Source organism: Colletotrichum spaethianum, assembly GCF_022836535.1.
Source record: "Colletotrichum spaethianum MAFF 239500 DNA, contig14, whole genome shotgun sequence".
NCBI lineage: Eukaryota > Fungi > Ascomycota > Sordariomycetes > Glomerellales > Glomerellaceae > Colletotrichum > Colletotrichum spaethianum.
The window spans coordinates 484,546-512,312 of NW_026054784.1; the positions used below are offsets into that span (position 1 = coordinate 484,546).

General features: G+C 57.2%; 10 protein-coding genes across 10 annotated transcripts; 4 read left to right on the plus strand and 6 right to left on the minus strand.

The window, feature by feature from the left end:
* Positions 1-1,286: 1,286 nt before the first annotated feature.
* Positions 1,287-7,960, plus strand: ColSpa_06112 (nonribosomal peptide synthetase dtxS1; the record flags this gene model as incomplete). Its single annotated transcript, XM_049272324.1, has 2 exons — positions 1,287-7,229; positions 7,250-7,960. 2 exons carry the CDS (start codon positions 1,287-1,289, stop codon positions 7,958-7,960), a joined length of 6,654 nt encoding a protein of 2,217 aa, XP_049128281.1.
* Positions 7,961-8,491: 531 nt separating this feature from the next.
* Positions 8,492-10,350, minus strand: ColSpa_06113 (putative 15-O-acetyltransferase SAT12; the record flags this gene model as incomplete). The annotated part of the gene is made up of 4 exons (XM_049272325.1): positions 8,492-8,627; positions 8,727-8,837; positions 9,027-9,502; positions 9,577-10,350. The coding sequence occupies 4 exons, from the start codon at positions 10,348-10,350 to the stop codon at positions 8,492-8,494; spliced, it is 1,497 nt and encodes a 498-aa protein (XP_049128282.1).
* Positions 10,351-11,276: 926 nt separating this feature from the next.
* On the plus strand, positions 11,277-12,281 carry ColSpa_06114 (carboxylesterase NlhH; the record flags this gene model as incomplete). Its single annotated transcript, XM_049272326.1, has 1 exon — positions 11,277-12,281. One exon carries the CDS (start codon positions 11,277-11,279, stop codon positions 12,279-12,281), a length of 1,005 nt encoding a protein of 334 aa, XP_049128283.1.
* Positions 12,282-13,740: 1,459 nt separating this feature from the next.
* Positions 13,741-15,158, minus strand: ColSpa_06115 (uncharacterized protein; the record flags this gene model as incomplete). Its single annotated transcript, XM_049272327.1, is given in 2 exon segments — positions 13,741-14,505; positions 14,517-15,158. 2 exon segments carry the CDS (start codon positions 15,156-15,158, stop codon positions 13,741-13,743), a joined length of 1,407 nt encoding a protein of 468 aa, XP_049128284.1.
* A 1,619-nt stretch (positions 15,159-16,777) lies between these two features.
* On the minus strand, positions 16,778-17,421 carry ColSpa_06116 (putative mitochondrial transport protein fsf1; the record flags this gene model as incomplete). Its single annotated transcript, XM_049272328.1, has 3 exons — positions 16,778-16,874; positions 16,990-17,130; positions 17,180-17,421. 3 exons carry the CDS (start codon positions 17,419-17,421, stop codon positions 16,778-16,780), a joined length of 480 nt encoding a protein of 159 aa, XP_049128285.1.
* A 154-nt stretch (positions 17,422-17,575) lies between these two features.
* ColSpa_06117 (uncharacterized protein) lies at positions 17,576-17,803 on the minus strand (the record flags this gene model as incomplete). The annotated part of the gene is made up of 1 exon (XM_049272329.1): positions 17,576-17,803. The coding sequence occupies one exon, from the start codon at positions 17,801-17,803 to the stop codon at positions 17,576-17,578; it is 228 nt and encodes a 75-aa protein (XP_049128286.1).
* A 742-nt stretch (positions 17,804-18,545) lies between these two features.
* Positions 18,546-18,865, plus strand: ColSpa_06118 (NADH-ubiquinone oxidoreductase 10. subunit; the record flags this gene model as incomplete). Its single annotated transcript, XM_049272330.1, has 2 exons — positions 18,546-18,631; positions 18,754-18,865. 2 exons carry the CDS (start codon positions 18,546-18,548, stop codon positions 18,863-18,865), a joined length of 198 nt encoding a protein of 65 aa, XP_049128287.1.
* Positions 18,866-19,611: 746 nt separating this feature from the next.
* Positions 19,612-24,511, minus strand: ColSpa_06119 (uncharacterized protein; the record flags this gene model as incomplete). The annotated part of the gene is made up of 3 exons (XM_049272331.1): positions 19,612-22,333; positions 22,394-23,618; positions 23,713-24,511. The coding sequence occupies 3 exons, from the start codon at positions 24,509-24,511 to the stop codon at positions 19,612-19,614; spliced, it is 4,746 nt and encodes a 1,581-aa protein (XP_049128288.1).
* A 964-nt stretch (positions 24,512-25,475) lies between these two features.
* Positions 25,476-26,059, minus strand: ColSpa_06120 (putative rhamnogalacturonase; the record flags this gene model as incomplete). Its single annotated transcript, XM_049272332.1, has 3 exons — positions 25,476-25,568; positions 25,658-25,990; positions 26,048-26,059. The coding sequence occupies 3 exons, from the start codon at positions 26,057-26,059 to the stop codon at positions 25,476-25,478; spliced, it is 438 nt and encodes a 145-aa protein (XP_049128289.1).
* A 1,091-nt stretch (positions 26,060-27,150) lies between these two features.
* On the plus strand, positions 27,151-27,605 carry ColSpa_06121 (uncharacterized protein; the record flags this gene model as incomplete). The annotated part of the gene is made up of 3 exons (XM_049272333.1): positions 27,151-27,286; positions 27,341-27,453; positions 27,507-27,605. The coding sequence occupies 3 exons, from the start codon at positions 27,151-27,153 to the stop codon at positions 27,603-27,605; spliced, it is 348 nt and encodes a 115-aa protein (XP_049128290.1).
* Positions 27,606-27,767: the final 162 nt, after the last annotated feature.

A 27,767-nucleotide genomic window follows, 5' to 3' on the forward strand; every position in this document is an offset into this window, starting at 1 on the left:
AATGTCGATTTGATGTCAAACGTACAAGGAGATGATCTACAGAGACAGAGAGTCCAAAGAAGGTTTACTGAAGATGAAGATTGAAGTAAAAAGATGATTATGTTCGAGTTGGGCATTGGGGCATCCTGTAATGACATTGCTAAGTGGATGAGCGAAATTTACATGAGTGACAATTCTACACAACCGCGGTTTGCCTATCAAAAGACAGCCGAACGAGTTGGCTACTGTCGCCACTTCACATCACGAACCTGAAGCTGTACAGATGCACTTGGTGCGCGGTGGAACTTTTGCTTCGAATCCCCGCCCGGAGCTGCGCGATTCCACGACAGAATCTTACACCCCTTGTAAGCCTTGGTCAAGGTCACATCTCCAGTTCGCCCGCAATGGCTGGTTACTTCTGATGCCGTGATAGCACGAGATATCAGCCACTTCGGAGCCTCGGCGAACCCATGCTTTCCTGATCCTGCGACTCAACTTTCGCGGCCCGCTCGACGGGACAAGGATTCCATTCAACGGCTTCCACGCCCAGGCGGTAAGGGATCAGGGGTTAGGGATTAGGGATTAGGGATTAGGGATCAGGGACCAGGGGCTTAGGGGTTTAGGACCCTGCATGGCTGCACTTCAGTGGTGTGATCGTAAGCTGCATGAAACCCCTGTCTCCGTAGATCTAGAACCTGCATGGACCGCAGGTGGCAAATTTTCCGACGGGTCCTACAGGTCTCCTATCTATTCTGCTGGCCGGAATCCCAGTTGCAGGTGGCAGGGTTAGAGGTTCTAGACTGGTTGTGTAATGCTGGCATCGGCTCCCTTCAGACCGGCATCTTTTCCCCCGGATGTATACAGTGCGGGTGATTGAACCACGCCAGCCGTGAATCTTGAACTGCCACCCCCTAATGTTGGTATTGTTTTCTGTAGCCGAAATCTGTATCGACAACTAGTCAAACCTCGGAAGCTCATTCCGCTGGAAGGATATCGCTTCGCCAGGCGAAGATCGGGAGCATGACATGCGAGAGGGGTCAAACAAGCTGCGTGACAGACATTGGGTCGCGGGAGGCAGTGTTGAAGGAGTCTCGACTACCAGATACGGCGCTCCCCTACAAGACGACGACGGATGATCTTGGGATACATAGTAGACACAGATTGCCATCAAGAAAGAGCTTGAGTTCATCACAAACTACCTTCTCTTCTCAGGAACACCACCACCTGCGTCTGTCCTTTGACCTCCCGCTCCTTTACTCACTCTTTTCTGTGAACACTTTGCAGTTCAGCTACTCTCAGCCATCATCATGGGCGTAGAATCGGAACCTGTCTTGACACGCCCTTGGGCGTTACCAGATGACCAAGATCTTCAGAACACGCCAACCTTATCCACAAAACCCATCGAGACGACAGCGAAGGCGGCATGTAGCGCTGAGGATTTTGACACAATTCTGTCATGGAATGACACAGAGCACTCTTTCTATGATGAGTGCCTCCATTGGCATTTCGAGAAGCAAGCTACCTCGCAACCCGACTCCCCAGCCATCCTATCTTCTCATCAGACTTACACCTATGGGGAGTTGGAAGCCACGACTGCGCGCCTCGCCAAATACCTCTCTCAAGAGTGTGGTGTAGGGCCGGAAGTCATTGTGCCGGTTTGCTTTCCTAAGTCGGCCCTGGCCATTGTTGCCATGCTCTCAATTCTCCGAGCTGGGGGTGCTTATACTGCACTCGACCCGAAGTATCCCGATGCACGAATCCAGCAGATTCTGCAACAGACCCAAGCAACGACGGTTTTGGCATCTCCTGATTCCGTTAACCGTTTCGAGGGACTGGTGCAGAATCTGGTGCCCATCTCGGAGGAGCACCTCCTCACATTACCCAAAGACACAGATGACCAACCGCTTCCTTCTCCCGATAGCAAGAAAGCCAGCCCAAAAAATGCTTGCATCGTCGTCTTTACCTCGGGTAGCACGGGTACCCCCAAAGGCATCGTCCTAGAGCATAGGCACATGTGTGCCACCGCCCATGAGCACGGCCGGGCCTTTGGGATTCGCAAGGGGCTTCGTGTGCTGCAGTTCGCTGCCTACACATTTGACATGGCCAACTCGGACATCTTCTGCACCCTATTCCACGGAGGCACCATCTGCGTCCCGTCAGAGAATGAGCGCATGGACGACCTTGCCGGCTTCGTGGCGCGGTTCCAGGTCGAGTCAGCCAAGATCACCCCGTCCCTAGCCGGTCTGCTCACCCCAGCCGACATGCCAAGCCTCAAGACCATCATTCTGGGAGGTGAGGTTGCCTCCAAGGACCTACTGGCCCGCTGGGCGGACTATGCCCAGACGATCATCAGCTATGGTCCTGCGGAGTGCGCCGTGACCTCGGCAAGTCATGTTTACGTGAAGGGGGCCGATGCCGGTGTCATCGGCAGAGGTTTCGGTACACGACTATGGATTGTAGACCCCCATAGCTGCCACGTCATTTTGCCTATCGGCTCCGTGGGTGAACTCCTGGTCGAAGGACCCAACGTCGGCCGAGGATACCTGGCCAACCCTGAGCTGACGGAGCAGTTCTTTGTCGGTGCCCCTGACTGGTGCAGCAACAAAACCAACAGCCAGGGCGAGCCGCGGCGATTCTACAAGACGGGTGATCTGGTCCAGTATGATTCCGACGGCGCGGTGCGCTTCGTCGGCCGCAAGGACTCGCAGATCAAGTTGCGCGGCCAGCGTCTCGAACTCGGCGAGGTGCAGCACCATCTCAAGGAGGCTTTTCCCAAGGCCGTGGCAGTCCTCCCGGCTATGATTGCACCCCATGCTCTTGGCGCTGCCAAGAGTCTCGCAGCTTTTGTCCAATTAAGAGACGGTGCCGGCATCATTCAAACCAAAGAAGACAACATTGTCGCATCTCACCTTTTGGGGACGGATGAATGGCAAGCCAGCGTCAAGGCTGCGCATGAACTACTGTCGGAGGCTCTGCCCTCTTACATGGTCCCGGCGCAGTTCATCCCGGTGTCCCAAATGCCAACAAACGCATCTTGGAAGACCGACGTGCGGCGCCTGCAAGAGTTGGCTGCTGACCTCCCCCTGGACGTGTTGACTCTTCTGGGTTCTTCCCTTTCACTTCCGTCCACCAGCCAAGAGTCCCTGACGGAAACGGAACTCAAACTACAAGAGCTTTGGGCCACCGTCCTTGGCCGTGAGTCTGGCCAGCTAGGTCTTGATGACAGCTTCTTCCACATTGGCGGCAATTCTCTCGAGGCTATTCGCCTCGTCGGCCTCGCCCGCGCCCAAGGTCTGGACTTGACGGTCCAGCAGATTTTCCAAAGTCCCAAGTTGAGAGACCAAGCCGGCTTGCTCAAGCCTCGTGCCGAGATTGCGTCAGAAGGGGAACCCATCCCTCCACTGTCGCTGCTCAACCCAGAGACGGATCGCGATACGGCGCTTCAGTATGCTGCCAAGCTTGCCGATGTCGAGCCGAGCCAGATCGAAGACATCTTTCCGTGCACACCTCTGCAAGAGGGCCTGCTGGCCATGACTGCTCAGCGTGAGGGAGATTACGTTGCGCGCAGCGTGTACCGTCTTCCCGCCTCGACTGATCTAGATCGCTTCAAGAGAGCGTGCGAGGAGGTAGTAGCCAAGGCACCAACCCTGCGCACGCGAGTGGTGAGTCTCCCCGATGATGGGCTGGTCCAGGTCGTTGTCAACGAATCTTTCCAATGGGGTCCCGTCCTGGACATGGACTCTGCCTCTTCTCTCGAGTGCCAGAAACCAGGCCAGGTTCTCGGATCAGCATTGTCCTTCTTTGCTCTGGCCGAAAGCGCCCGGGAGGCGGCGACGTACTTCGTGTGGACAATCCATCACGCGCTCTATGACGGTTGGTCGGCGCCCCTCATCTTAGACGCGATCGAGCAGGTGTACAGCGACGGCCAGTCACCAGTCTTTGCCCCCTTCCAAGGCTTCGTCAAGCACGTTCTCCGGCAGGACAAGACAGCTGCCGAGGACTTTTGGCGAGTCCAGTTCGACGGCGGCGACGGCGCCGTTTCCTTCCCCGCTCTCCCCGACCCCTCAAAGGTGCCCCTTGCCGACACCGTCATGGACCGTCTCGTGAGCCTCACCTGGATCCGCAGCAACACCACACCCGCCACGGCTGTCCGCACGGCCTGGGCTATCCTGCAATCCCAGATCTCCGGATCCAAGGATATCGTCTTTGGCGCAACCTTGACGGGCCGGCAGGCCGATGTCGCTGGCGTGGAGCGCATGACGGCGCCAACCATCGCCCCGCTTCCCGTACGAGTGACGCTACAAAATGATCAGAATGTGCAGGATATGCTGCAATCGATCCAGCAGCAGATGGTAAACATGCTTCCCTTTGAGCAGTTTGGCGTTCAGAACATCAAGCGCGTGTCCGGCGCTGCTCGCGATGCTTGCCAGGCGCAGACGCTCCTCCTGATCCAGCCCGCCGGTCAAAACCTGTCGCTGAGGCAGAACGGCCTCATGTCTCACGTCTCTGGCTTCGTCCACGAGACCAAGTCCTATGCTCTCACGCTCTACTGCTACCTTGAGGCCGATGGCGTGCACATCTATGCCGTATTTGACTCGTCGGTGATCAAGGAGGAGCGGGTCTCCAGGATTCTGGGACAGTTTGAGCACATCTTGAAGCAGTTGAGCGACGCAGAGAAGCTTGCCTTGAAAGTCTCTGATCTTGAGGTAGCTTCCCCTCAAGATATGAGAGACATCTGGCGCTGGAACGCCCAAGTCCCCCCGACAATGGACCGCTGTGTGCACGACATGATAATCAACCGCGCCCATCAACAGCCCGAGGCAGACGCCATCCATGCATGGGACGGCGACCTGACATACGAACAGCTGGATACCCTGTCATCGACGCTGGCTCGCCGTCTTATCCAGCTCGGGGTCGGTCCAAACATGATTGTGCCCCTCTGCTTCGAGAAGTCCATGTGGACTCCCGTGGCTGTGATGGGCGTCATGAAGGCTGGAGGATGCTCTGTCCTGCTGGACGGCGGACAGCCAGAGCAGCGCTTGCAGACAATCGTGCAGCAGGTCGCACCTAGCGTCATGATTGCCTCGGCCCTGCGCAGGGATGAGCCATCTAGACTCTGCGCGTCCGAGGAACTGAAGGTGGTGGTCTTGGACCGGCAGGCTCTCGACGAGCTTGAGGCTACTGACGTCCCAGCGCCTCTTCCCGCAGTGCCGACGTCTAGCTTGCTGTACCTCGTCTTTACTTCCGGCAGCACCGGCCTGCCCAAGGGAGCCCAAGTCACTCACTCTAACTACGCGAGTGCTCTGCACTACCAGGGCGACTTCTTCGGCTACCAGACCACATCTCGCGTGTACGACTTTGCGTCCTACTCCTTCGACGGCGCTTGGTTCAACATGCTGCATACTCTCGAGGCCGGTGGGTGCGTCTGCATTCCTCTGGACGAGGACCGCAGAAATGACCTGGCCGCCTCGATCAACCACATGGGGGCCAACATGCTCAACCTCAATGCCACGACCCACCGTCTCCTAAACCCGGCGACACTCCCGGCCGTAAACAACCTCATTTCTTTGGGCGAGCCGATCCGCAAGGAAGATGTCGAGATCTGGACACCGGGAGTCATCAAGCAGGCCTACGGCCCCGCTGAGTGCACCCCCATCTCGACCGCCCTGCGCGGGAAGGCCGACGACCAGCCAAACGTCGGCATCGGCAGCGGTCTGGGCTCCCTCACCTGGGTTGTGGACTCGGAGACCGGCCGACTGATGCCGCCAGGAATCACGGGAGAGCTCTGGCTTGAGGGCCCCATCGTCGGCGCCGGGTACCTGAACGAAAAGGAGAAGACGGCGGCCGCTTTCGTCCATGACCCGGCGTGGCTGCTTAGGGGAGGAGGCGGCGTTCCAGGCCGCCAGGGCCGTCTCTACAGAACTGGCGACCTCGTGCGACAGCTCGACGACGGACCTCTGGTGTTTGTCGGACGCAAAGATACCCAGGTCAAGATCCGCGGCCAGAGAGTCGAGCTGGAAGACATTGAACACCACCTCCACCGCGTCATGGTCTCTCGGCACGAGAACGTCACCCTGGTTGCCGAGGTCATCAAGCCGGAGGGCCAGCAGCCCATCCTCGTGGCCTACGTCGCTCTCTCTTCCCCGGGCCAGGTGTCCCTGGATCATATCCTCGCCTCCCTGGTGGTCGGGGAGCCCGGCAAGGAGTTGGCCACCGCGCTTCCCGCGCATCTCGTGCCCACGGCTTACATCCCGCTCGAGCAAATTCCGCTCACGATGACGGGCAAGACGGACCGCAAGCGCCTGCGCGAGATGGGAGCCGCGATGACGCGGGACCAGCTGGTCGCCCTGCACGAGGCGCATTCGGGTATCGCCTCGAGGGAGCCGTCCACCCCGGAGGAGCTGCAGCTCAGGGAACTCTGGGCGCGGGTGCTCAACCAAACAGAGATCTCAAAGATCAGCGCGGAGAGCAACTTCTTCGTCATCGGCGGCGACTCCATCCAGGCCATGCGCATGGTGGCCCTGGCCCACGAACACGACATGCGCCTGACCGTGGCCGACATCTTCCAGAGTCCGCGCCTGAGCGACATGGCGAAGCGGGTCAAGACGGTGCAGAAGAAGGAGTCGGCGTACTCGGAGCCGCAGCCGTTCACCCTGCTCTCCGAGGATGACCTGGCAGGGCAAGAGCTCGGCGTCTTCATCAGAGAGACGATTGCCCCGGCCGTCGAATTCCACCTCGAGGACATCCAGGACGTCATGCCGACGACGGCCACCCAGGCGATGTGCGCCGACGCGGCCATGCACGACCCGGCACAGGGGTGCTTCATGGTCCACGTGGACGTCCCCGAGCGCGTCTCCCTCGACACGATAGAGGAGTGTTGTCAAAAGGTCTGGAACCACCTCAGCATCCTGGCCGCCGTGTTTGTGACGCCCGGCGAGAGGATGTTGCAGGTGATCCCGCGGAACTCGGCGGCGCCGGTCGAACGGCACCAGATCGGCGACGCACAAGACATGGAAGGCTTCGCCGCGGACGTCTTCCACGCCGCGCTCCAGCCCGCCATGGTCCCGGGGTCCCTCTACACGCGGTTCTACGTGCTGCACGGCGCGGGCCATTCCACGCGCTGGGGCCTCCGGCTGTCCCACGCCCACTTCGACCGCACCAGCCTGACGCCCATCCTCGACTGCTTCGCCGCCAGCCTGCAGGGCAAGGTGCTGGCGCCCATGGCGCGCTTCTCGGGCTTCGTGGGCTGCGTGCGCGAGGCCGAGGACAGGATGCTGGCGCACTGGCGCGAGGTGCTCCGGGGCTCGAAGCCCCTCGCGCTGCCCCTACGGGGCAGCCCGCCGAGATCGTGTCCATCAAGCGCGCCATCCGGGCCCCGCCCGCGGTCGAGGGCTTCACGGCGGCGAACCTGTACGTCGCGGCCTGCGTGCAGGCGCTCGCGCAGCTGCGCGATACGGACGACGTGGTGACGACGATGACGGTGTCGGGCCGCTCCACGCTCCCGCCCGCGCTGGCCAACGTTGTTGGCCCGACCGTCAACATGGTGCCCCTGCGCGTGCGGCTCGACGCCGGCAGGACATTCAGGGGCACGCTCGAGGCAACGCGGCGCGCGCAGCTCGACGTGCTCGGCTTCGAGACGAGCACGGCGGCGCCGCTGTTCGAGGCCTGCACGCCCGAGGCGACGTGGCGGCCCGAGGAGCGCCGGTCGACGTACATCGTGCAGTTTCAGAACCCGGAGCCGTTCACGGTGGACCTGATGGGCGACGGTGAGTGCTGCCAGGAGCTCGGCTGGTTCGGGCCGGACAAGGTGTGGGAGCACTCGGAGGAGGTGTGGCTCATCGCGCGGCCGGACCCGGAGACTGAGACGTGGAACCTGTGGTACAGCGCCAACACGGTCAACTTTAGCCTGGAGAGGTTAGAGGAGCTTATCCAGGAGCTGGAGGCGGTCGTCGAAAAGACTATGAAAGGCGCGGCGAAATGAGTAGATTGTTCGGGCGGTTGAAGTTTTGGTGGCTTTTGTGAAAGGTGTAGATGTTATTTTTGTCAGCATTTTGGCATACTATGGGTCTTTCTTAGAACTTTGCGACAGAAATGGTAATTGATTTCCATGTTATACTTATACTCGATTCGCATCATTTCATACGAAGCGCTGAAATCGTACATTTGAAAAGACAAAAAGCTAATTCGTGACAATGGTATATTATGCGATTGAATCATATGTGTCTCTTCTGAATGCCATGCTTTACAACCTTCTTAAGCTGGCTTCCAGTCTTCCTCCTACCAACATTTTCCACGGTGTTATTCAATTAGCGAATTTATAGACGACCTCTTTCAGAAAAGCTCCCCAATCTAGAAACTACATTGTCATGGGTCCTTTCAGGTGAACCAAACTTTTGTTTTTTATTTTATGTTCATGTCTGTTTTATGTACTCTCGACGATGGCGTCTCACGTCTCGTGTCGAACAGCGCCATCCTCTTCATTCGACAGCATCCCATCCCGGATGAGCTCCAATCACTGCTCCGCAAACTTCAGCATGAACTCCGCCATGTAGCCAAGAAATTCCTCCGCGAGCGTCTCGTCCAGACGGCCGTCGTTGAAGCAGATGGAAAGCCCCGTGGCGCCCTTCCAGCTGTCCATCCTGATGAGCCTGTGCAAGGGGTACTGGTCAGCAGTTCGCCGGCAACAAGCGCAGCCCAGAGGGGCGAGAGATAGTTAGGGATAGTTAGGGCGTGTGAGGAATACTTACACGTCGGAAAGATAGGTGTCGAGGTGGAACAGGCAGCTCTCCACGACCAGCAGCTTCTCGCTGCTGGCGCCGAGCACCTCTCCGGGGACGTACTTGTCCACGATGCCGTCGCTTGCAAAGACCTATTAGGGAAGCCTGGTGTTAGCATGGCAAGACCCGCCATAGCGACGAAATAAGTTCGGAGAGCAAAATACGAACCGGAAAGCTAGTGGGCGGAAACGACGGTGGTGCACTAGTTGAAAGACGTATCAGCCGATACACCCAATCCCTAAACGTTGACATGAGGGGGGGGATACTCACGACCCAAGCACGCTCGCGAGGAAGTTGCCCTTGGCCTGGTCGACGGCGAGCTGGAACTCGTTCCGCAGCCAATACTCGTAGCCGTCCCTGACGCGCGCGGCCAGCGCCCCCAGCGTGGCCCGGACGGCCTCGGCGTCGCCCTCGTCCACGGCCCACTCGCGCAGCGGTGCGAACTCGACCGAGGCGCCGGCCTGGCACGAGCCGTAGCGCCGCGCCGCGTCGCCGCGGAGGTAGCGCCTGCCATTGACGGGCAGCGGGGAAGAGAGCGCGACGGAGTCCGGGGCGTCGGCCGGCAGGGGCCGGGCGCGGAGCAGGGCGAGGACCATGGTGGCGTGGCCGAGGTGCGTGACGGTGAAGCTCGGGCCAAGCCGCGTCTTGATGGCAGCCTTGATGGCGACGCTCTGCTCGGCGGTGAATGCGCGCCATATCGTGCGCGGGGCGCCGGTGCCGGCGGCGACGGGGAGACCCCAGCTGGACTTTGGGGTGTCAGTTATAGTCATGCAGCGGATGGGGTGGATGTTATGCGAAGGAGAGGAAGGAAGAGACTCACTCCGCTTTTGAGCAGGGCGGCAATGAACTCGTCTCGCGTCTTCTCGTAGTCCTCGCCCAGGGCGCCGACATCGACCTTGCACGCGTCGAGAACGGGCAAGTTCAGGTTAGCAATCTCGTTGCCCCACGCATACTGCGACAATGCCGGCTCAGCCTCGCCGGCGCCCAGCTGTTCCCCAAGGCGGCGCAGCAGATCCCCCACGAAGACGCGCGAGCTGATACTGTCCCAGTGGATGTGGTTGAAGACGCCGAGCACATCCACGCGGGCGCCGGCCGCCAGCGGCGCCTGTTCGCCTTGCACGTCGGCCACGACGACGAGCGTCACGGGCGGGAGGGACTTGGCGGGGTCGATCTGGCGCTGCTTGCCAATCTCGGCCGCGACCTGCAGCCCGGTCTGAGACGTAGGCCTCGCAGTGACGGCGGCCCGGGCCCATTGCAGGGCCTCGGCGTCGGACGCCGGAGGGGTGTAGGTGATGTGCGGGGGGCCGTACTCGGAGGCCCAGGCGGTGGTGCAGGCGACCTCGGGGTGGTGGAACCGGACGTGGAGCAGCGCGTCGGCGAAATGGCGCGCGAGGCCGGCCAGGGAGAGACCAGCAGTCTCGACGCGGAGGGTGGTGCTGAGGTAGTTGTCGTATTGGCCGCGGGAGTTGGGGCCGCGCAGGCCGACCCACGCTTCGGTGCCGAGCCCGAGGCGCCGCACGGCACGGGGGTCGTCCGGTGACGGGTGCCAGCGGAAGGCGGCGGGGTCGAGCCGGGGGATGGGGGGAAGGGACATGGTTGGGAGTGATAGGCAAAGTCTCGGGGAGAAAATGTGTAAGACAGATAGAAGAAGAAAAATTCCGTAGTCTGAAAGCAATGCGGGGGGTTTTGATGCTGTTCAAAGTGAAGTAATCGAATAAATGGATTGGTTAACTTGGTTTACTGCGGTCTTTCAAACCCTTTATCAGAAGCCGTCGTCAAACTACTTACTATGTATTCTCTCCAATACGATGGAACACCAAATGGTGAGGGCTTTCAACCACGCCAGAGTCTTTGTCCTCGGGGCTTGTCGCCCGAACAAGCAGCGCAAGCCCGCCCACCAGCTGCTTGTCCCCGTCGCTCGCCATAAGTGGCACCGTACTAACTCGCAAATCTAAATACGGTGGCGTGCCGGGGTCGAGTCTGGTCACACAACACACGCCCCCTCCCCTTCCCCAGCTCCACTCCGCCTCCGCCGCGCTAGGTCGGACCGGGATGGACTGCATCAGGATGGGTCCCGATGGTACACGGTGCCGTCTACGGTGAGTACATTCATGGGAATACGCCCCCGAGGGGTCTGCTCAGAGGGATCCTGGGACCGTAGAGGTCCCTTGCTGCTGTTCAGCTTGGACGAGCGCGATGGATTCACGGCTCATGTCTTGCTTGCATAGACCGACCTCGACCACTGTCACCATCGCCGGCGCCTCCAAGTCGCCTACCGCGAAGATAGGCAAAGGCAGCATCCGCCCCGAATGCCGCCAAGATACAGCCGATGCCTCGTCGTCGAGGATTCAGGGACGTCCCCATCGTCCACCTCGACAGCTGCGGTTCCTGATTCCTCACATAAACCGTCCCGTCGTCTCTCCTCCTCTCCCCGGACCAATCCGTACGCATGGTCGCGGCTCACTTACACACACTCTCCTCACCCTATCCTGTCCCCCTGCAACCCGTACACACTCCACCATGCCACTCCTCCGCCCCCCCTTCGACCCGGAGCTCGCGCCCATCCAAGCTTCCTTCGAGCCCTTCGGCCCCATCACCCCAGAGTTCGTCGTCAGACACCATGCCCGCACCGATCGTGCCCTGGAGGCCCCGCACATCGCCGCCGCGGAAGCCATAGGCGACCGGCCCCTCACGCACGCCGAGCACACGGCCCCGGGCTTCGGCCCGATCGACCCTCCCGTCGCGCTCTCCACCTTCACGCCCAACATGGTCCCGGTGGCGGGAAACCCGTGCCGGCCCTGCATCCTGTACATTCACGGCGGCGGCCTCATCTTCCTGCACCGCCTCGTCGGCCTTTCGCAGCCGCTGGACTGGGCCGTGGCCGCGGGCGCCGTGCTCGTTAGCGTCGAGTACCGCCGCGCGCCGGAGCACCCGCAACCAGCGGCGTCGGACGACTGCTTCGCGGCGCTGCGGTGGGTGCGGGCATCGGCGGGCGCGCTGGGCGTCGACGCCGCGCGCATCCTGGTGGCCGGGCAGTCGGCGGGCAGCGGGCTGGCGGCCGGGCTGGCGCTGCGGGCGCGCGACGCGGGCCTTGAGCCGCCGGTGCGCGCGCAGATGCTGCCGTGCCCGATGCTCGACGACCGCTGCGAGTCGGTCAGCTGCGCGCAGTTCGACGGCGGCGTGGAGCCGTGGGACCGGACTAAGAACGCGGCGGCGTGGGGCATCGCGCTGGGCGGGCCGGCCGGGGCCGAGGCGGGCAACACGGTGAGCCCCTACTGGGCGCCGGCGCGGGCCGAGACACTGGTGGGGCTGCCGCCCGCGTACATCGAGGCGGGCTCCGCCGAGTTCTGCCGCGACGAGGCGGTGGAGTACGCGTCGCGGCTGTGGGCGGCCGGGGTCTCGGCGGACCTGCACGTGTGGGCGGGCGGCTTCCACGGGTTCGACGAGATGGCGCCGGACTCGTGGCTGGGGCGCCGGGCCATCGCAGCCAAGATGGAGTGGGTGCGGCGGGTGCTGACGGAATGATGGGATGGAGGGGGGACGGGGAGACGCAATGCAGCTGCGTTGCGTCAACGGGCGCACCATGTGGTGAGCAGCCATACCCATGGCTGGATTGGGAGAAAGAATGTCCCCATGTTGGATCCGAAAGGGTACAGAGAAGGGGAAAGATTCGAGAAATACGCCGTTTGTTCCAGTGGAGGCATAGGGGGACCCTTGTATACACATCTTACACGTCTCCAACCAACCCGTCTTACACGTCGCAATCGGGCTAGTGGTCTTACGCCAACTCTCTGAATCCTGCGCATTTCGGGCGCGGCCGAGCCAAGGGGGCGGACTCTGAACTGATGACACGCCTCTCCTTACGGCTTCCTCTATTGATGTGAAGCCGGATGGGTGCCAGCGGACGCTGGAGGGCCACAGCAGCTTAGAGAACGTGTTCGAGGCGGCAATCCGGCAACCAAGTCAACGGCCCCATGATCGGCATTGTGTGCTCTTACAGCACGGCGCATGGATTAAGAATCACTCTCACAACATACTTTGGTTGCCTCCAGAGTATCGAGCGGCGTGTCATGCAGCAGAAGGATCAAGAATAGCTATTGGATGCCAGTCGGGCCGTGTCTTGCTTTCCGAATTTGCGTTAGAGAGTTATAAGCTGTAAATTACCCGGCTATATATCCTTCAACTGACGTACTTGATGAGCGAGTGTCCCAGATAAGCGAATGTCTTATTAAACCCCGACCGCAATATAACGATAACAGGGAATTAAAACCAACGATCTGTAATCAACTCAAACTACCCATAATCCTCATGTTCAGACATCCCTTTAACAATGTGTCATGTTTGTACATTGTATCCTTTGTTATCATAGACGCCGCATCGTCGCTGGCCTGTTTCACCCCTCGGTTTACGACCACTACTTCTGCGACTTTTGTCCTGAACCTGCGCATTTACCTTCATTTGAGACTGTATCTCTCCTGCATCAGCAAAAATAAGGCTTCCTCTGCGCTTAGACGTGTTTTCTTTGACCTCCACCCTCGACTTGGTTGATTGTCCTCCTCATAATAAACCTGAACCTTAGGCCTCAGTAGGGCTACGTGGTGCATGATCCCTCTTGTCCCTTTGGATAATCGTTCAACACCCTTGTAATTGGACGCTGGGGAGCTGCTCTGATGATGGGAGATCTGATTCTTAATGAGGTTAGATTGAGAGCTTGCTTCTGTTGGGTTGCTTGGTGTTATTAAAACCTAAGGTAGGGGATGTCTGAGGGAGTGATTCTGGAGGTGTTGGAGAATGTAACCCGATAATCAGCTTTGAGAGGACGCTTTCTGCACTTAGACGACCGATTTCTGCTCTTTCAAAACCTCCTTGAATATTCTCTTTTGTTATAGGTTTACTGAACGCTTTGCGATATGCAGGAGAGAAGTGCGCCAACTCTTGTCCTCGTCTTCTCCCGTAAACACGCCAACAATTCAAACACCCTTCCTCATCCCCTTTCAATAACCCCCAGAAGCTCGTCAACAACGACGACCCTAAACGCCCGATCGAGCCCACACACCTCCTCGCCGTCCCCAACCACCCCTTTCAGCGACGCAAAAGCCCCCGGCAGACGCCTTGGATCCAGCGCGGCCCTCACTGAGGCGGTATACCGCCCGCCCATGACCCCGTTTAGCGTCCTCAGATGCTCCGCCGCCGCGATCGCATCCCCACCACCTGCCGGCCCCCTCGCCTCCGCTACGGCGCCCCCGAGCCCAATCTCCATCAGCACCACCCCCATCGCCAGGATATCTCTCCTCTTCGCCTCCTCCAGCGCCGCCTCCCCGCTGCCGTCGTCACCCGTCCGCCGCCAGAGCTCGCCCGCCTCCAACCCGAACCCCACGAGCAGCGGCAGCGACACTCGGGCCTCGTACTCCCCGCCCCGGACCGCGAACCAGACGTTCTCGGCGCGGACGTCCCCGTGGACCCGGTCCGCGGCGTGCAGCTCGCTCAGACTCCTCGCCAGCGACCCGGCAAAGCGGATCCTGTCCGACGACAACCTCGCCGCAGCCTCGCGCCTCCCGCGCGTGAAGTGGCCCGCTGGGGTACCCAGGTGGTCCGACAACCTGTGCAACCCCCGGTGATATCCCTGGAGGGGCGACGCGTCATAGAGGTATTCCATGCGTCGACGGGGCTGGTCCACGCGGAAGCCCACACAGTGGAGGACGTAGGCTGAGGCACCGGCGTGCAGGAATGTAGCGAGCTTGAGGGTCTTCTGGCACATACTGGGGTCATCCAGAGATACCGCACGGGTCTCGACGATGGCCCCATTGTCGTCGAATCGCAGATGCGGCGTTGAAGCGTCCAGGTCTGGGGAGGGACAGGATTCGCGAGGAGCAGGCTCGGTTTCAGGGGCGCGTCGCCGCGTTGGATTCGGATCTGCCAGATATCGTGCTCGAAGCTGGGGTCGCGCGCAGTGGCGAAATTGCGGAGTTGTATAGCGCAGGGGTTGGAACGGAACAAGTCTTGGTTGAGGGTGTGTCTGATGGCGAGGACGAGGTCGGCGCGGACGTCGCCGTGGAGCGCTTTCAGTTGTTTGTGAGTATGGGATAGGATTCTTGCATACTTGGGAGTCGTGGACGAGGTCTGGTCTTGCTCGAAGGCGAGTAAGATTGCGTCGATGGCCGTAAAGGAGGCTCGGCAAGGTGCCAGTTCCTTGGGGGCGAGTTCGAGGAGCGTTGTGGAGGCGGCTTCAATCTGGCATACTTCGTCGTGATGGACCAGGCTGTACAAAGTTGACGTGCGAGTCAGCTCGGAATAGAGCTGCTCAAGTTGAACCCGCGTATGATCTGGGATATTGTTACTTTGATTGATCACATTGGCCAATCTATCGGCAATTTGGTTGGCTCTCTGGACCACTTCGTCCATGGCTGAGTTGCCAGTCTCGCTTTTTCGTCTCGCCTTCTGTGGTTCAAGTCAGCAGATCACGGCGAAAGAGTCACATCATAATACAGCATTCCTGATATAAAGGGGTCCATGTTGGTTTCTGTTTCAACGCCGGGTTTCGCTCCGCGTACTCCGAGGTCCTTATGACGATCTCACTCTACTGCGGAAAAAGTACTCAGCGCACCCCATTCTACTAAATCAATTCCATGTCTGACTAGCAGTATGCAGGCATCTGCAAGGACGAACTCTAATCCAAGGAAGATATGTTGCTTATGTCCGTTGTCCGACACAAGCTCATCAGCCTTACCAGGCATCATTTAGCCGCCAGTTAAGGTGTATTTCATGACCATGACATCACCTCAAAGACTGTACGAGGTAACATCTTGGGAAGGCAACGGCGTGTGTAGGGAGCGAGAGAAGGCGGACGTTGCTCGACAAGGAAGAGCAAAGTATATGTCGTGAGGTGACCTATGACGGAAGTAAGCCTGGTCGGTATACCTATGGCAGTGTATGCCCAATGTCCTCAAAGCAAGAAATTCGGCCATGGGTCCGCCCCAATTAGACTGCCAGTCTTGTCAGTCTGCGCTCGTCTTAATATTGTCTGCTAAATCTGGAGCGGATTTGCAACCTGGCAGTGCTCCAGAAAAAAGAAATGTAACATCTCCAAGAGGAAAATCCGGCGAATCCGTGTCATGTTGATTGGGCCAAAGAGTCACTTGGCAATTTCAGCATTCGTATCGGCCAACCTCCGTTTGCACAGTCGTCGTTCCTTGATACTTTGAGGTGCAGGCGGTGAGGAAGCATCTCGTCGTAAACGGTTTCGTGTCGGCAACCAGGGCCGCTTAGTTGCCAATGTTCACTCCTCCCCGGCGATTACGTCGGGACAGAAGTCCCCACGTCGCTATTAAAGAGATAAGAATGCCCCATGATTGGACCATTGGGTGGAGGTCCTCTGCCTGCATCTGCGGCTTGCTCGCTTGGGCATATATTCCGCTGTAAGTATACGTAGCCGTAGCCAGCGACTAATATTTGGCGATGCCGTTGCGGCTGCCAAAGGTTGACTACGTAATGCATTTGGTAGGAGCAGATCGGACTTCTCATCCGAGCCTACGTATTGGCCAGCTGCGCACAATCGATAGGGTCTGAGGATTAGCCCATACGGTAAAGCCGGTGATCTCTTGGGGATTAGCAACGCTGCATGTATCGGGTTGTATCTTTGGGTACAAGATTATTCAGACGACTAAAAGACAAGAGGTTTCGACCGGCGATTGAATCAATTTCGGAAGGCATTGTAAGGGTCAGGGACGAACATATCGCACCCAAATGGCACAAGTGCGTGGACGCCCCAGAATCTCATCGCGGACACAGACTGGCGGTACGTCGCATTTACGCGCCGAGGTCCGTTTCCCCTAGTGCAGATGGGGAAGAGAGGAAAACAACCCGACAACTGTTTTTGGTGGATTATCCGCATAGTTATTGGTTTGTGGCATTCGAAACGAGGCATATACTGTACAAGGATCGCGGGCGTGCCTCGTATTGAGGCACCGCGGTCTCTCTGGGCGTATCCCTCGGCCCCCATGAGAATTCGGAAAGGAAATAGTCTAGTAACCAGATGCGGAACCTGTAACGTCTGATGCAAGGCACGACAGCAGGTAAGCCTCTGCATGGTGCGTCATTCCCTCCTGCCTCCGCGTCGCGCTATCGGACAATGGCGGTAGCCGGTACGTCAGCTTTGCACCAAACTGCGACCCTACTTTGCCTCTCCATTGAACCCATCTCGCTTACCATCTGCGTCATACTCTCACGAACTTACGAGGAGGCAGCCTCCTTGACGTCCTCCTTGACCTCGTGGGCCAGCTCGGCAGCGCTCTTCTTCTGCGAGGATTGCCACATGAGGATACGGCTGCACTGGACGACACCGACGACACCGAGGAAGAAGTTGACAGCGGCGAGGCTACGCACATCAGCCAAAGGCTCCCAGAAAAGACGCAGGGATAACGTACAGGTAGTTCTTGGGCTTGATGATAAAGCACCAGCGGGTCCAGATGATACCGGTGGCCGTCAGGGCACCGTTCTGGGTCAGGGAGAGCTTCTCGGCGGGACGGGCAAAGTCGGCAACACCGGCAAGGACAAGAGCCCACTGTACGTTATATCGCTGGTCAGCAATCCGGATGTATCGATCATATCCCAGCCATATCGGTCTTGGTTTCGTCTTCACGGGTTCCTTCTTGTGGAACTCCGACATCGCGACCGGAACTTCTACAAGGGAGGTCTCCGTTGGGACAAGCTTCAGCGCGCAAGATATCGTACCTTCATAACAGGGGCCCTGCAACCAACAGAGTCAGTGGCATGTTCGCAGTGCGAGCCAGAGCTTCGCTTGCATCGGTTCGGGGTAGAACTCACCAGAAGTGCACCGTCTTGAGGCCGACGGGGCTGTCCCACATGCGCTTGAACCAGCTAGCCTGAGCCTCGGCAGAGGCGGTCGAGCTCTGCCATCTCTTGGAGCTCTCGCGGAACTGGGTGCGGAACTGGGAGGTGCGGAAAGCGTTGCGGATCTGGGCGCCGGCGAACATCTGCTGGCGGAAGGCCGGGCGCGCGGCGTTGAAGAAGTTGTTGGCGGGGGCCATTGTGACTTTTTTTTTTTCGCGCGGATCTAAATCGTTGGGGGGTATTCGGTTCGATGGGGGGATTGGCGAAGGAGAGCGATTGAAAACGGCACTCGATCACGGGAGAATGGGGTTGGTTGGAGCGGAGAGGTTTCCTTATCGACGACGGACTCGGAGGTTGGACGGAGGGAGATGGAGGTTGAGTCAAGGTTGGGAAGAGAAGGACCAGGCGTTGAGGATTTGGGATAGTCCGAGGGTGAGCGGGCAGCTTTTTTGGCTGGGATGCCGGAGACCGGGGAACGGTTGCACAGAGCGCGCACCCGCAGCCCAGCGAGATCGCACGCCGCACATGGTGCACTGCGAAGTAGCGCACAGCAGCTCAGCCAGCAGCTCAGCACGCGCAGCACCGCCAGCCGGACTTAAGCGGGAACAACGTCCACCGACGTCCACCCAAAAAAAAAGTTGGCGAGGGAGCACTGGCCAAGCGCCAACTAGCAAACATCCCGCCCAAATCGGGGAGACACATTATGCAAATGCACAAGTGACAGCTCCAAGGTCCAACCAATCACCAGACGTCAATTATACACAACCCAGGTCTGGCAGACTTTGTGCAAAAAAAGATCCACCCCCGAACGTGCGGCATCTCGTCAACTTCAATCCTCGCCCAATTCCCCATCGCTTCCCAGAGCCTCCCCAATCAAATCGACCCCGATTGACCTTACCTTCCCCCGTCCGCCCGTCCGCCCTCCCGCGCAGCGCAAACATGTCGAGCAAGTACGCATTCACAAAGGCCCTCAAGGAGGTGCGCTTCCTCTTCTGCCAGACGGGCGAGCACAGCGCCGCGACCCGGTACGTTTCGATCCTCCACGGCCCTCGGCGACTCCAGCCTCGACACCGGAGCTCCCGTGCTACCGTCCCTGCCTCCAGGCCGCCCTGTGGCATCAATCGCTGACGTGCCTCTTCTTCGATAGCTCCTTCGTTGCGAGAGCGTACCCCACGATGAAGAAGAACAACCCCCAGACCCCGATCCTCCTCCGCGAGGCCGCCGGCACGCTACCCAAGGTCTATGCGAGATACGGTTAGGATGCACTCTCAATGGAGGACTCGCTACGATGGATGGGTAAATGCTGACGAGATATCGTTGAAACAGAGTTCGGCGTTGAGAAGAGCCAATCGCTCGAGGGTGAGCATTACCCCCACCGAGAACATCCCCATGGCGATGGATACTGGTGCTGACTTCGATAAACAGGCCTGTCGGACAAGCAGATCGAGGACACAGTCACCACCCTGGTCAAGAACGACGCATGAGGAGGCTGATTAGGGGATACGTTTGAACAAACAGATAAAAGACTTTGTACCATCACCTTGTTGAGATTCCGGACCGAGTCGACGTTGAAACCAAACGAAACGTGCTTCGAATGAATGAGCATAGGGCCAAAGGGTGCGAATGGATGGACTTGGCTTGTATTTGACTGGTTCAATGTACTGCTCCGGCTGGCCATCGTGATTCGGATTAAGCATGGCGATCATCCTGTGTATCAATGGTTCACTTGGCGGACAGTCACTGACAGAGCAGCAAGATTTTGAAAGGAATTTCATTCTGGTTCTGCTGCGTAGCTCCTGGACCTGTAGCCGTGGGTATCACTCAAACATAGACCCTCCTCGAAGCCGCTCTCCAAATCTTCCCCACTATTTCCTTCAGAAACCCCTCTCACAAACACTCAAGGTACGACGATGCTTTCAGCCAGCCTGCTCTCTCATATGACCTCCGATCTCTCTGTATTTGCTTCTGTGCCCAAATTCTTTCCTTCGAAGCATCACACATCTCTCTACTGCTTACCGCTGTCCTTTTTGCAATCCGGGCTTGCGGTCTCGCCCTTGTGGGCAGTGATGCTGTCATTCGGAGTGGAGGCGGTGGCGGCAGTCGACACTGAACGTGCCTTTCCCCAGACGCTGCTAGCTGGGAGACCCGTCACAGGCTTGGGAGCCGGGGGCAGTGAGGGAAACTCGGCTTTGCTGCCAACAGAAACCGGATTGGTGTTGGGGCTGGAAGCGTAGCGTTGCTGTTGAAGGTGACTCTGTCCCTGTTTTTCCTGCTTCTTAGGCGAGGGGCGGTTCTTCTTGGGGCCCTGCTGGCCCTGCTTGCTCTGTTGTTGCTTATGGTTTGTCTGCTGGCTGTTGCCCTTGGGCTGCTTGGTGCTGAAGTCCCTCTTGGGGCGCTGTACTTGCCAGTCGCCATCGTCATCCGGCGTGCTTTGCGAGACAGGCAGGTCTTCACCAGTGCAAGAATGGTTCTTGTCCATCTCCACGGCGTCCTTGCCTGAAGTCTGCTGATCGGCAACTTGAGCCCCGTCAGTTACCGCAGGACTCTTCGCATCTCTATCCATGGCAAAGCCCTGCTGAGATACCAAGCTCTTCTCCTTGCCTTTGGAACTCTCGACAGCGTTCCCATCGGACTGGTTGTCCTCTTCCTTGGCAGGCGAGTTGCCGGGGGTGAGAGTGCGCGATGTCTTTGACGAAGTTTGGGACACGTTGCGATGGTGAATGGTGGGCTTCAACGGAACCGGCGCAAGCTCAATCTTCTTGGGAGCAGCCGCAGTCGAGAGGGCAGTTGGCGAAACAAATTCCTTGGCCTTCGGGTTAAGCAAAATTTTCGACTTTGGAGTCGCCTCTGCACCTGCTGCAGGTTCCTTCAGCGAAGAGCTTGGTGTAGCTAGGACTGCTCTGGCAGACGGAGGAGTTGCAGGAGTTGACAGCATCCCAGGCGACCCGTCGGTAGAGCGGCCCTCCTGGTCGGTGGTGGAGCTGAAATGTGCGGTGCTTGCAGCAGAAGGAAGTTCAGTATCGGTGAATTGTAGCGCTTCGAAGCTGCTGTTACCTGCTGTGCCTCCAGAAGCGGAGGGCTCCCGGTCAGCAAAGTGCAACTGAGCGGGCTGCTTCTTCCTATTCTTGGGCAGCCGTAACGAGCCGCCACCATTTGCGCGGAAACTCTTGTTGATAGACTCTTGAACGTCCGATTTCTCAGGCTTGTTCTTTGGATCATTGTCCTCTGAGCGAAAGATCTCCTTGTCCTTGGTAGCCTCCAGGGTGTTGCTCTCTGCTGTTTCAGCAACAGGTGGCACTAAGGCTTGTGGGACAGCATTTGCAGGACTATCGATGGCAATTTGCTTTGTGCTGGTGGACCCAGCTTCCTTCACTGCCACAATCCGCTTTGCCTTGGCGATGACTTCCATGAGGGTTGCAGGGTCAATATCCTCTGCCGCTTCAATGTCAAGTGGCATAGGGACGTCAGGGGCTTGCTTCTCTGTAGCGTTGATAGGGGTGTCTCTCGCAGGTTGTTGAGTACTGCTTGGTTCGCCCTGGTTCGCACAAGCGGGTGCCTTCTTCTTCTTCTTGGGCTTCTTGTTGCTCTTCTTCTTCGTGGAATTCTCGACAAGAATCATCATGTGGACAGCATCTTGGTTCTGGTTCGAATCAATCAGATTGTCAAACTCATGACCAGCTCGGGTGCGGGGCTCGTCAATTTGTTCGCCGAAGCGCTCTTCCACGCTGGAGCTACTCATAGCCGATGAGTCGTGCCTTGCACCCATTCTTATCACTGGCGCATCGAAATGCTCGATGCTGAGGTCATCATTCTGCGAAAATATCTTCCTGTACTTGCCCTTGGCGTAGGAGCTCTCCGATTGGGATTGTGCAGGAACAGCCTTGCTGTTCTCAGTGGTTGTTGTGCCTCTAGGAGCAATCTCGGTAGTTGTTTGGGACTCCTTCTGTCTATCTGAAGATGAATTTTTGGGAGTAGTGGTGGCATTAGGTGCACAAGGATTCTTTTTGGTTGGTGTCGTCAATTGGTCATTGTCCTGAGGTGCGGTGGTTTCATCAGACGCGTGAGTGTTCTCATCAGCTTTCCTTGGCTTCTGCGGTGTGGCCGGCAGGTTGACCACAATGGCTTTGTTGCCCCCTTTGCCAGGGCTGCCGTCGGAAATATGAGGACTAGAGGTCCTGGTTGCCTGCTCTTCGTCCGGGATTACCTCCTCGGAAGGCGGTTTTGACTGAGACTCGGCTTCAGCAGAAGTTTGAAGCACCTCGGTATCAGTGGGCTTCGTCTTCGCCTTGGGGATGTTGCAAGTCGACGTGATGTTCCCGACCAGCCCAAGTATCTCTTGCGGAACTCCCTGCTGGATGTTCAAGGGCGGCGGAGCTGCTGAACCATGTACCCCAGGAGGCTGAAGAGGCTTTGCAAGAAGGACTTGTGGTAGCTGGGGTCGAGGCACCATGTACTGCTCCAAGGAAACCTGCGCTCTCGAATCACGACGGACAGACGAAGGCTGGGTATGACTAGATCCACTCGAATGGCCCTTCCACGCTGATTGTTGTGAGCCGTTGTATGACTTTACCGAGCCGTGCTGATCGTTTTCATGCCCGTAGATGCCATGCATAGCGTTACCATAGTCCGAATGATGCATCGCGCCAATCCTTATTATGCAGTCCAGCTCGTCACTGCTGAAGTGATTCGTGGCCGAAGCCTCTCTTACGCGCGAGCCATCGCTAAATCTGTGTCGCAGGCTATAGTCAGCAGTTTCAAGGATCAAGGAAGTAAGTCATGTTACTAACCTGACAAAGAAGCAAACAAAACCTCCCTGGTGCTCGTTTGCCTGCAGCCGCTTTACGTTCTCAACCTTTCCCCACCGAGACATTATACCATGAATCTTGGCATCAAGGACATCTTGAGCGATCCGTGGGGCCGGGTTCAGTTGGATGTACACAGAGCGTTCGCGCTCCTCACACCTCGCACACGTGCAGGGCGTGTAAGCATACTTGCTGCCATTCTTGGGATGCTGGTTTGAGCAGTATGAGTCTCCTTTGCTCGAGGCCCGGGAGTATGAGCGAGGGCGGTTCTCTTTGGTTGGAGATCGACGGAAGACAGGGCCGTGGATTGACTCATCTGCATGCGGAACTTTCTCCCAGCCCCTGGACTCACCGCGAGGCCGCGGCTGACCGTGACTTGCGTCACCAGGGGCACTTGATGTCTTCGAATGCTCCTGTCGTGCATCTTGACCCGTATCGAAGCGTGAAGGACCCGTTGACGACCCTTGCCCGGACCCTTGTTCAAAGGCAGAGTGAACTACTACATTTCGCTTCTCTGTATACTTGTGAGAAGGATTGTCGTCAAAAGTTGTTCTCTGGTAAACAGGAGGCTGTATGCGTTTCCCATCTCTCGATGCCGTGGAGCTCTGAACTGGCGAGGTATACCCTTTATTATGGAATCTGTTATCTGCAGGCTTTTGTGGAGTCATGTTGACTGGATGGCGAGTGCCATAACGCTGTTGTTCGGGCACAGCCTGTGCAGGAGGCGCGGATGGACCAAGAGGACCATGGTAAGGTTGCGGCTCACCGTTGGAACCTGTCATGAATGGTGTATTGAAGGCATAGCCGTAAGGTCTCATGGGATAATGGTAGAACCCTGGTCTGATAGTACCCAAGTTGGTGATATGAGGCGCAGGGGCTTCGGTAGCCTTGTTTCTGTTGCTCGGGACAGAAGTTAAGGACATCGGCCGGTTGTCTGGAAAGGAATCTTCGGACCGATTGTTGGAGTCTGGGTCTGCAGCAAGGCCAAGGTTCCAAGGTCTTGCTTTGTGCTTGCTGTTCGTGCCGCTGACCACGATGGGCTTTTTTGTAGTGGTGATGTTTCTGGCCGGAACATGAGTGGCAGCGGTCGCTTCGTCAACTTCAGCAAAGCCCAGCTGAGACGATGAAAAACCAGCGCCGCCAACGATTATGGTTGACGGGGACACCGCAGGGGGGATGCCACTCGGCGTGTCGTGCACAAGTTGACCCGCTACATATATGTTAGCCGAGTCTTACAACACAGACAGAATGGGATTTACCAAGCCAGCAATGCAGAGTGTTGTTGTGCCAGTTAGCCTTCATACTGTTAGCCGGGTAGGCGTTTGGCCGAGCCCATGGCTTGCCCAACAGCTGGTCTTGTCGATAACACAGAGTATACCGAACAAGCATAACGTCAATGAATGGCAGCTTTTGGAATTCGAGCCAGGGGCCTGAAGTGATGAGACTGACAACATCACCTTCCCAACAGTTGAACGCCATGAGCTTCGTCTTGTTCTCAGTATTTTGGACCCACTCGTCGCACAGAATGCCGACGTAGACTGCAGTAGCTCTGATTTTGTCGCGAGAAAGGTTCTCGTTCTCGTTGAAGAGTAGAAGAATGAGGTTCCACAGGTTTTGCGCACCGTGGAAATAGATGTCGAAACAGTCGAAGTAATCGTACAGGTCCTCCCAGCATTCGGGCTGGGGCATGGACTTCAGGGATCTCCAGTGCTTCTTGCGGATGGCGTTGGCTCTCTCCTGGAGCTCTTCGGCGCTCCACAGATCAAGTTCGCGGAAAACAAGGACGTGGTTCATGCTAAGGCCGCGGGTGGGGACCTCGCCGTTGTTGGTGCTGAAAATCGCCTTGGTTTCTTTGCGGCTGTAGAAGGAGATGGGGAGATTATCCTCTACATAGCGCCTGGACATCTCTCCCTCCTTGGCAGGAACCATCTTGTAGCCGTTTGGAATGCCACCGGGATAGTGGTAGGTGTGGCTTGGAGGCAGGTCCCGAGCATTTGTTATCGGAGAGGTCGAATTCGCGCCTTGCGCATCGCGATCGAAGCTGCTCACGAGGAAGCCGCGATCGTGGAAAGAGCCCTGGTCACCGTGGAAGGATGAAGCCATGTTGCAGAGCTAAACTATCCAACGTCGTCTCGTCAGGTAGCAGGAGAAATAAATGGGTTGAAGGGATGGAGGCTTGTTTGAAGGAAAGCTGATGATATCTCGTGGTAGTGGGGACAGGTGTTGGGATGGAGGATGAGATTGCAGAGTAAAAAGCTGTGAAGTTGCGACGCAAAGGTGAAGGAACAAAAAGAAGGGACGAAGAACTGTTGCGACGTAAATAAAGGGGAAGGACGAGCAGAGGTAAAGGGACAGAACAGGCAGGAAAGAGGAAAGCACACACAGTGCCTTCTGAGGAAGGAGCTAAAGCAAACACTTGCCTGAGGGAAACAAGCCATCAAAACGCAAAGGTATTCACTCTAGGACGAGCTGGATGAAGGACAACAGGAAGGACAGCGATGGCAGAGCCAGCACTGGTGACCAAAGAGAACAGGCCAGAGAGCAATGTGACAGCAGCGATTGCAAAGTCCACAATAGCACTATGGGCAATTCTAAGTCCTGGTGAATCCATACCAGTAACTGAAGGTTTCTTCTAGCAGTCATGGGTTCAACTACCTTTGATGCTCATCTTATGGAAAGGAAGGCATGGATTTTGCTAAGACACATCAGTAACATTTCTCTGGGTCACAAATCCAACAGGGGTCATAGACAGACCTCCGAGAGGGTGTTGTGATATGTTAGACAAGTTCCAGGCGATAATGATCTACCTAACTCTTAGTCTAGGATGACCTTCAATGCATGTTATGCCCATTGCCGTTCTAGCTCGACCCGTCATGATGCCCACTACGTCGAATTGAGCCACAAAGCGGTTTTAGGGTAGCATCACAAGATACAACACCATCAGGTGGGAGGAGGGATATATTCATCATTTAACTAATGTAACACCTGAGTGGGCAGGTTGCAGGTATCTGGTTATACAAAGGTAAGAAAGAAGCTGGCGTAGCCATTTTGAAAGACCGTATGTCTCTCAGCTCTTCTCGCCGTTCAAAGCATTGAGCATCTTGAGAATCTCAGATTCGCTGTCGCCAGCAACAGCCTTGCCATTGTTCCAGTCCACCGTCTGTATGTCTCGGTCAGTATGGGACACCGTAAGGGGAAAGCGGGGAGGCTCCGTCCGGGGACAGAGCTGCCTGGGCAGCGAATACATACCACGGGTCTCTGGAAGGACTCGGAGTTCTGCTGGAACTTCCTCATCGCCTCCTGTTCGGTCGACGCGCCCTTAATGATGGACGAGATCCTGTTCTTCCCGACGTACTCCAAGATGGTCTGGACCTGGTCGGCAGTAGGCGGGTCCTCGGTAATGTTGAGCTCGAACTCGGCGCGCGACTTCTTGGGGTTCGTCTGGACGCTGTGATCGCTTGCTTGATCTTCGGTGGCACCGGACGCGGCATTCGCCGACACCTGCTTGAGGATGTTGGCAACCCTCACGGAGGCGGGGGAGCTCGCTTTGTGGAAGAGGGTGACGATGTCGAGGGTCTTGTGCTGGAGTAGGTATTAGGTATCAATCACGGGGATCCAATTGTGGACAGACTGCCTTACGAAGCGGAACATTGTGGCGGGTCGTTGGATTGTTGTTTTGGTGGTGTGGTTTGTTTAGAGTGAGCTGTGCTTCGTGAATCGTGCAGGGCCTGATGCGATGAAGTCGGCAGTGGAGCTTGGAGCTCCTAGGAAATTTACGTCATCCTTGCCGGCCGCTTAGCTTTAGACGCCAATGCCGGATTAGCGCACAGGCGGGGCCTGCCGCGCTTGACCCCTGGCCGATGCACCTGGAACCGACCAAGGGACAGGAACATGGAGCTTCGCTTTTCGACCCCTCACTCCCGTCATTTGAATGGGTCTTGAGCAAGGCATCTGGGCAGTCTGACTTCATTGCATTTACTTGGCGGAGGTTGTCATCAGGGTCCAATTATGCCACGATACGTTGCTTTTGTATGTACCAAACCGGACTCTGTGCCTGATGCTGGAGGCAACCAGGGCCCGGTACCTCGTTGTTGGGAAACATCACCCAGCAACGGGTCGTTCATAGAGGTATTGGTCGTTGGCGATTCACAGGCACAGTCCCCTTGGGAATCGATGGGAGGAACGATTGCTAGGGATAGCGCAAAGCTTCGTCCTCATTCGTCGTTGGGCGATTTCCGCAGGGGTGGTTCATGTTTGAGGCACGCGACGGTCGGTGCGAGGTGCAATCGGACACCACCCAGCTTCACCAACACCCAAGGTAGGGCTGAACATTGGCAACATGGTTGCAACAGAAAAAAAAAATCAACCACCCTTCAACCTCCTGGCCGAGTGCAATCGCCGATTAACCATGTGGTTTCGGGCAGATCTGTCAAGGCGTTTTTGCGGAGAAATGACCATCGCATGACGTAGGAGAGAGCTTTGCACCCGTCTGAGCTGAGAATCGCCGCTGAAGACGTCATGACGTCCTGCAGTGAAGTAAGTGGTGGGGTGGTTGTTGCGCAGTGCAAGACAGCTCTTTCCCATCTCATATAGAAAGCCCATCCGCTGAACAGACAAGCTCTTATTCTGCTCTTCCATCAATCAACACTCTCGATACCCATCACTCTCTAAGACCAATCATCTCAATTTTGTACCAGAACAATCTACCATCTCTTCACCACCACACAAACAAAAACACCATCATGTCTGGAAACTCTAGTGTTGGCACCAGCGGCGTCTACGAGGCCGGTGACCAGCGCAACGTCAAGAACTCGGAGCTTGACACTGGTGACCGCTTCCACGAGGGCAAGGAGAACTCTCACCTTGGCAACGACTCCAGTACGTTTCTTTTCCATTGCCAATGACCTGCCCGTCGTATTGACCTCCGCCTAGAGGACGAGAGATCTATCGCCAACAGACTCGCTGCCGAGGAGAAGAAGCACCGCCAGGGCGACGATGAGGATGACGCTGAAACCCGTCAGTCCAAGAAGGACTCTACGTTGCCCGTAAGTCACATTCTGCGAATGAAAGACTGATCAACGCTAACCACCATCGCTAGGCCAAGATGCACGGCAACGAGCCCTCCAAGGGCGCTAAGATCGATCAGGAGCTCCAGGAGGAGGACGAACTCCGCCTGAGACAGAAGCAGGGCAAATAAGTGCACAATTTAAGTGATTTGATTTGTGGATCGGCGTTGGTCAGGAAGCATGAGCATAGATGAGGTTCATAGCATGAATATCACGACTTTGCTGATACAAGGATGACTGAAAGTCGGTTAAGTTTGACGTTCAGTGATTTGTAATATTTCCTGCAGACCAAA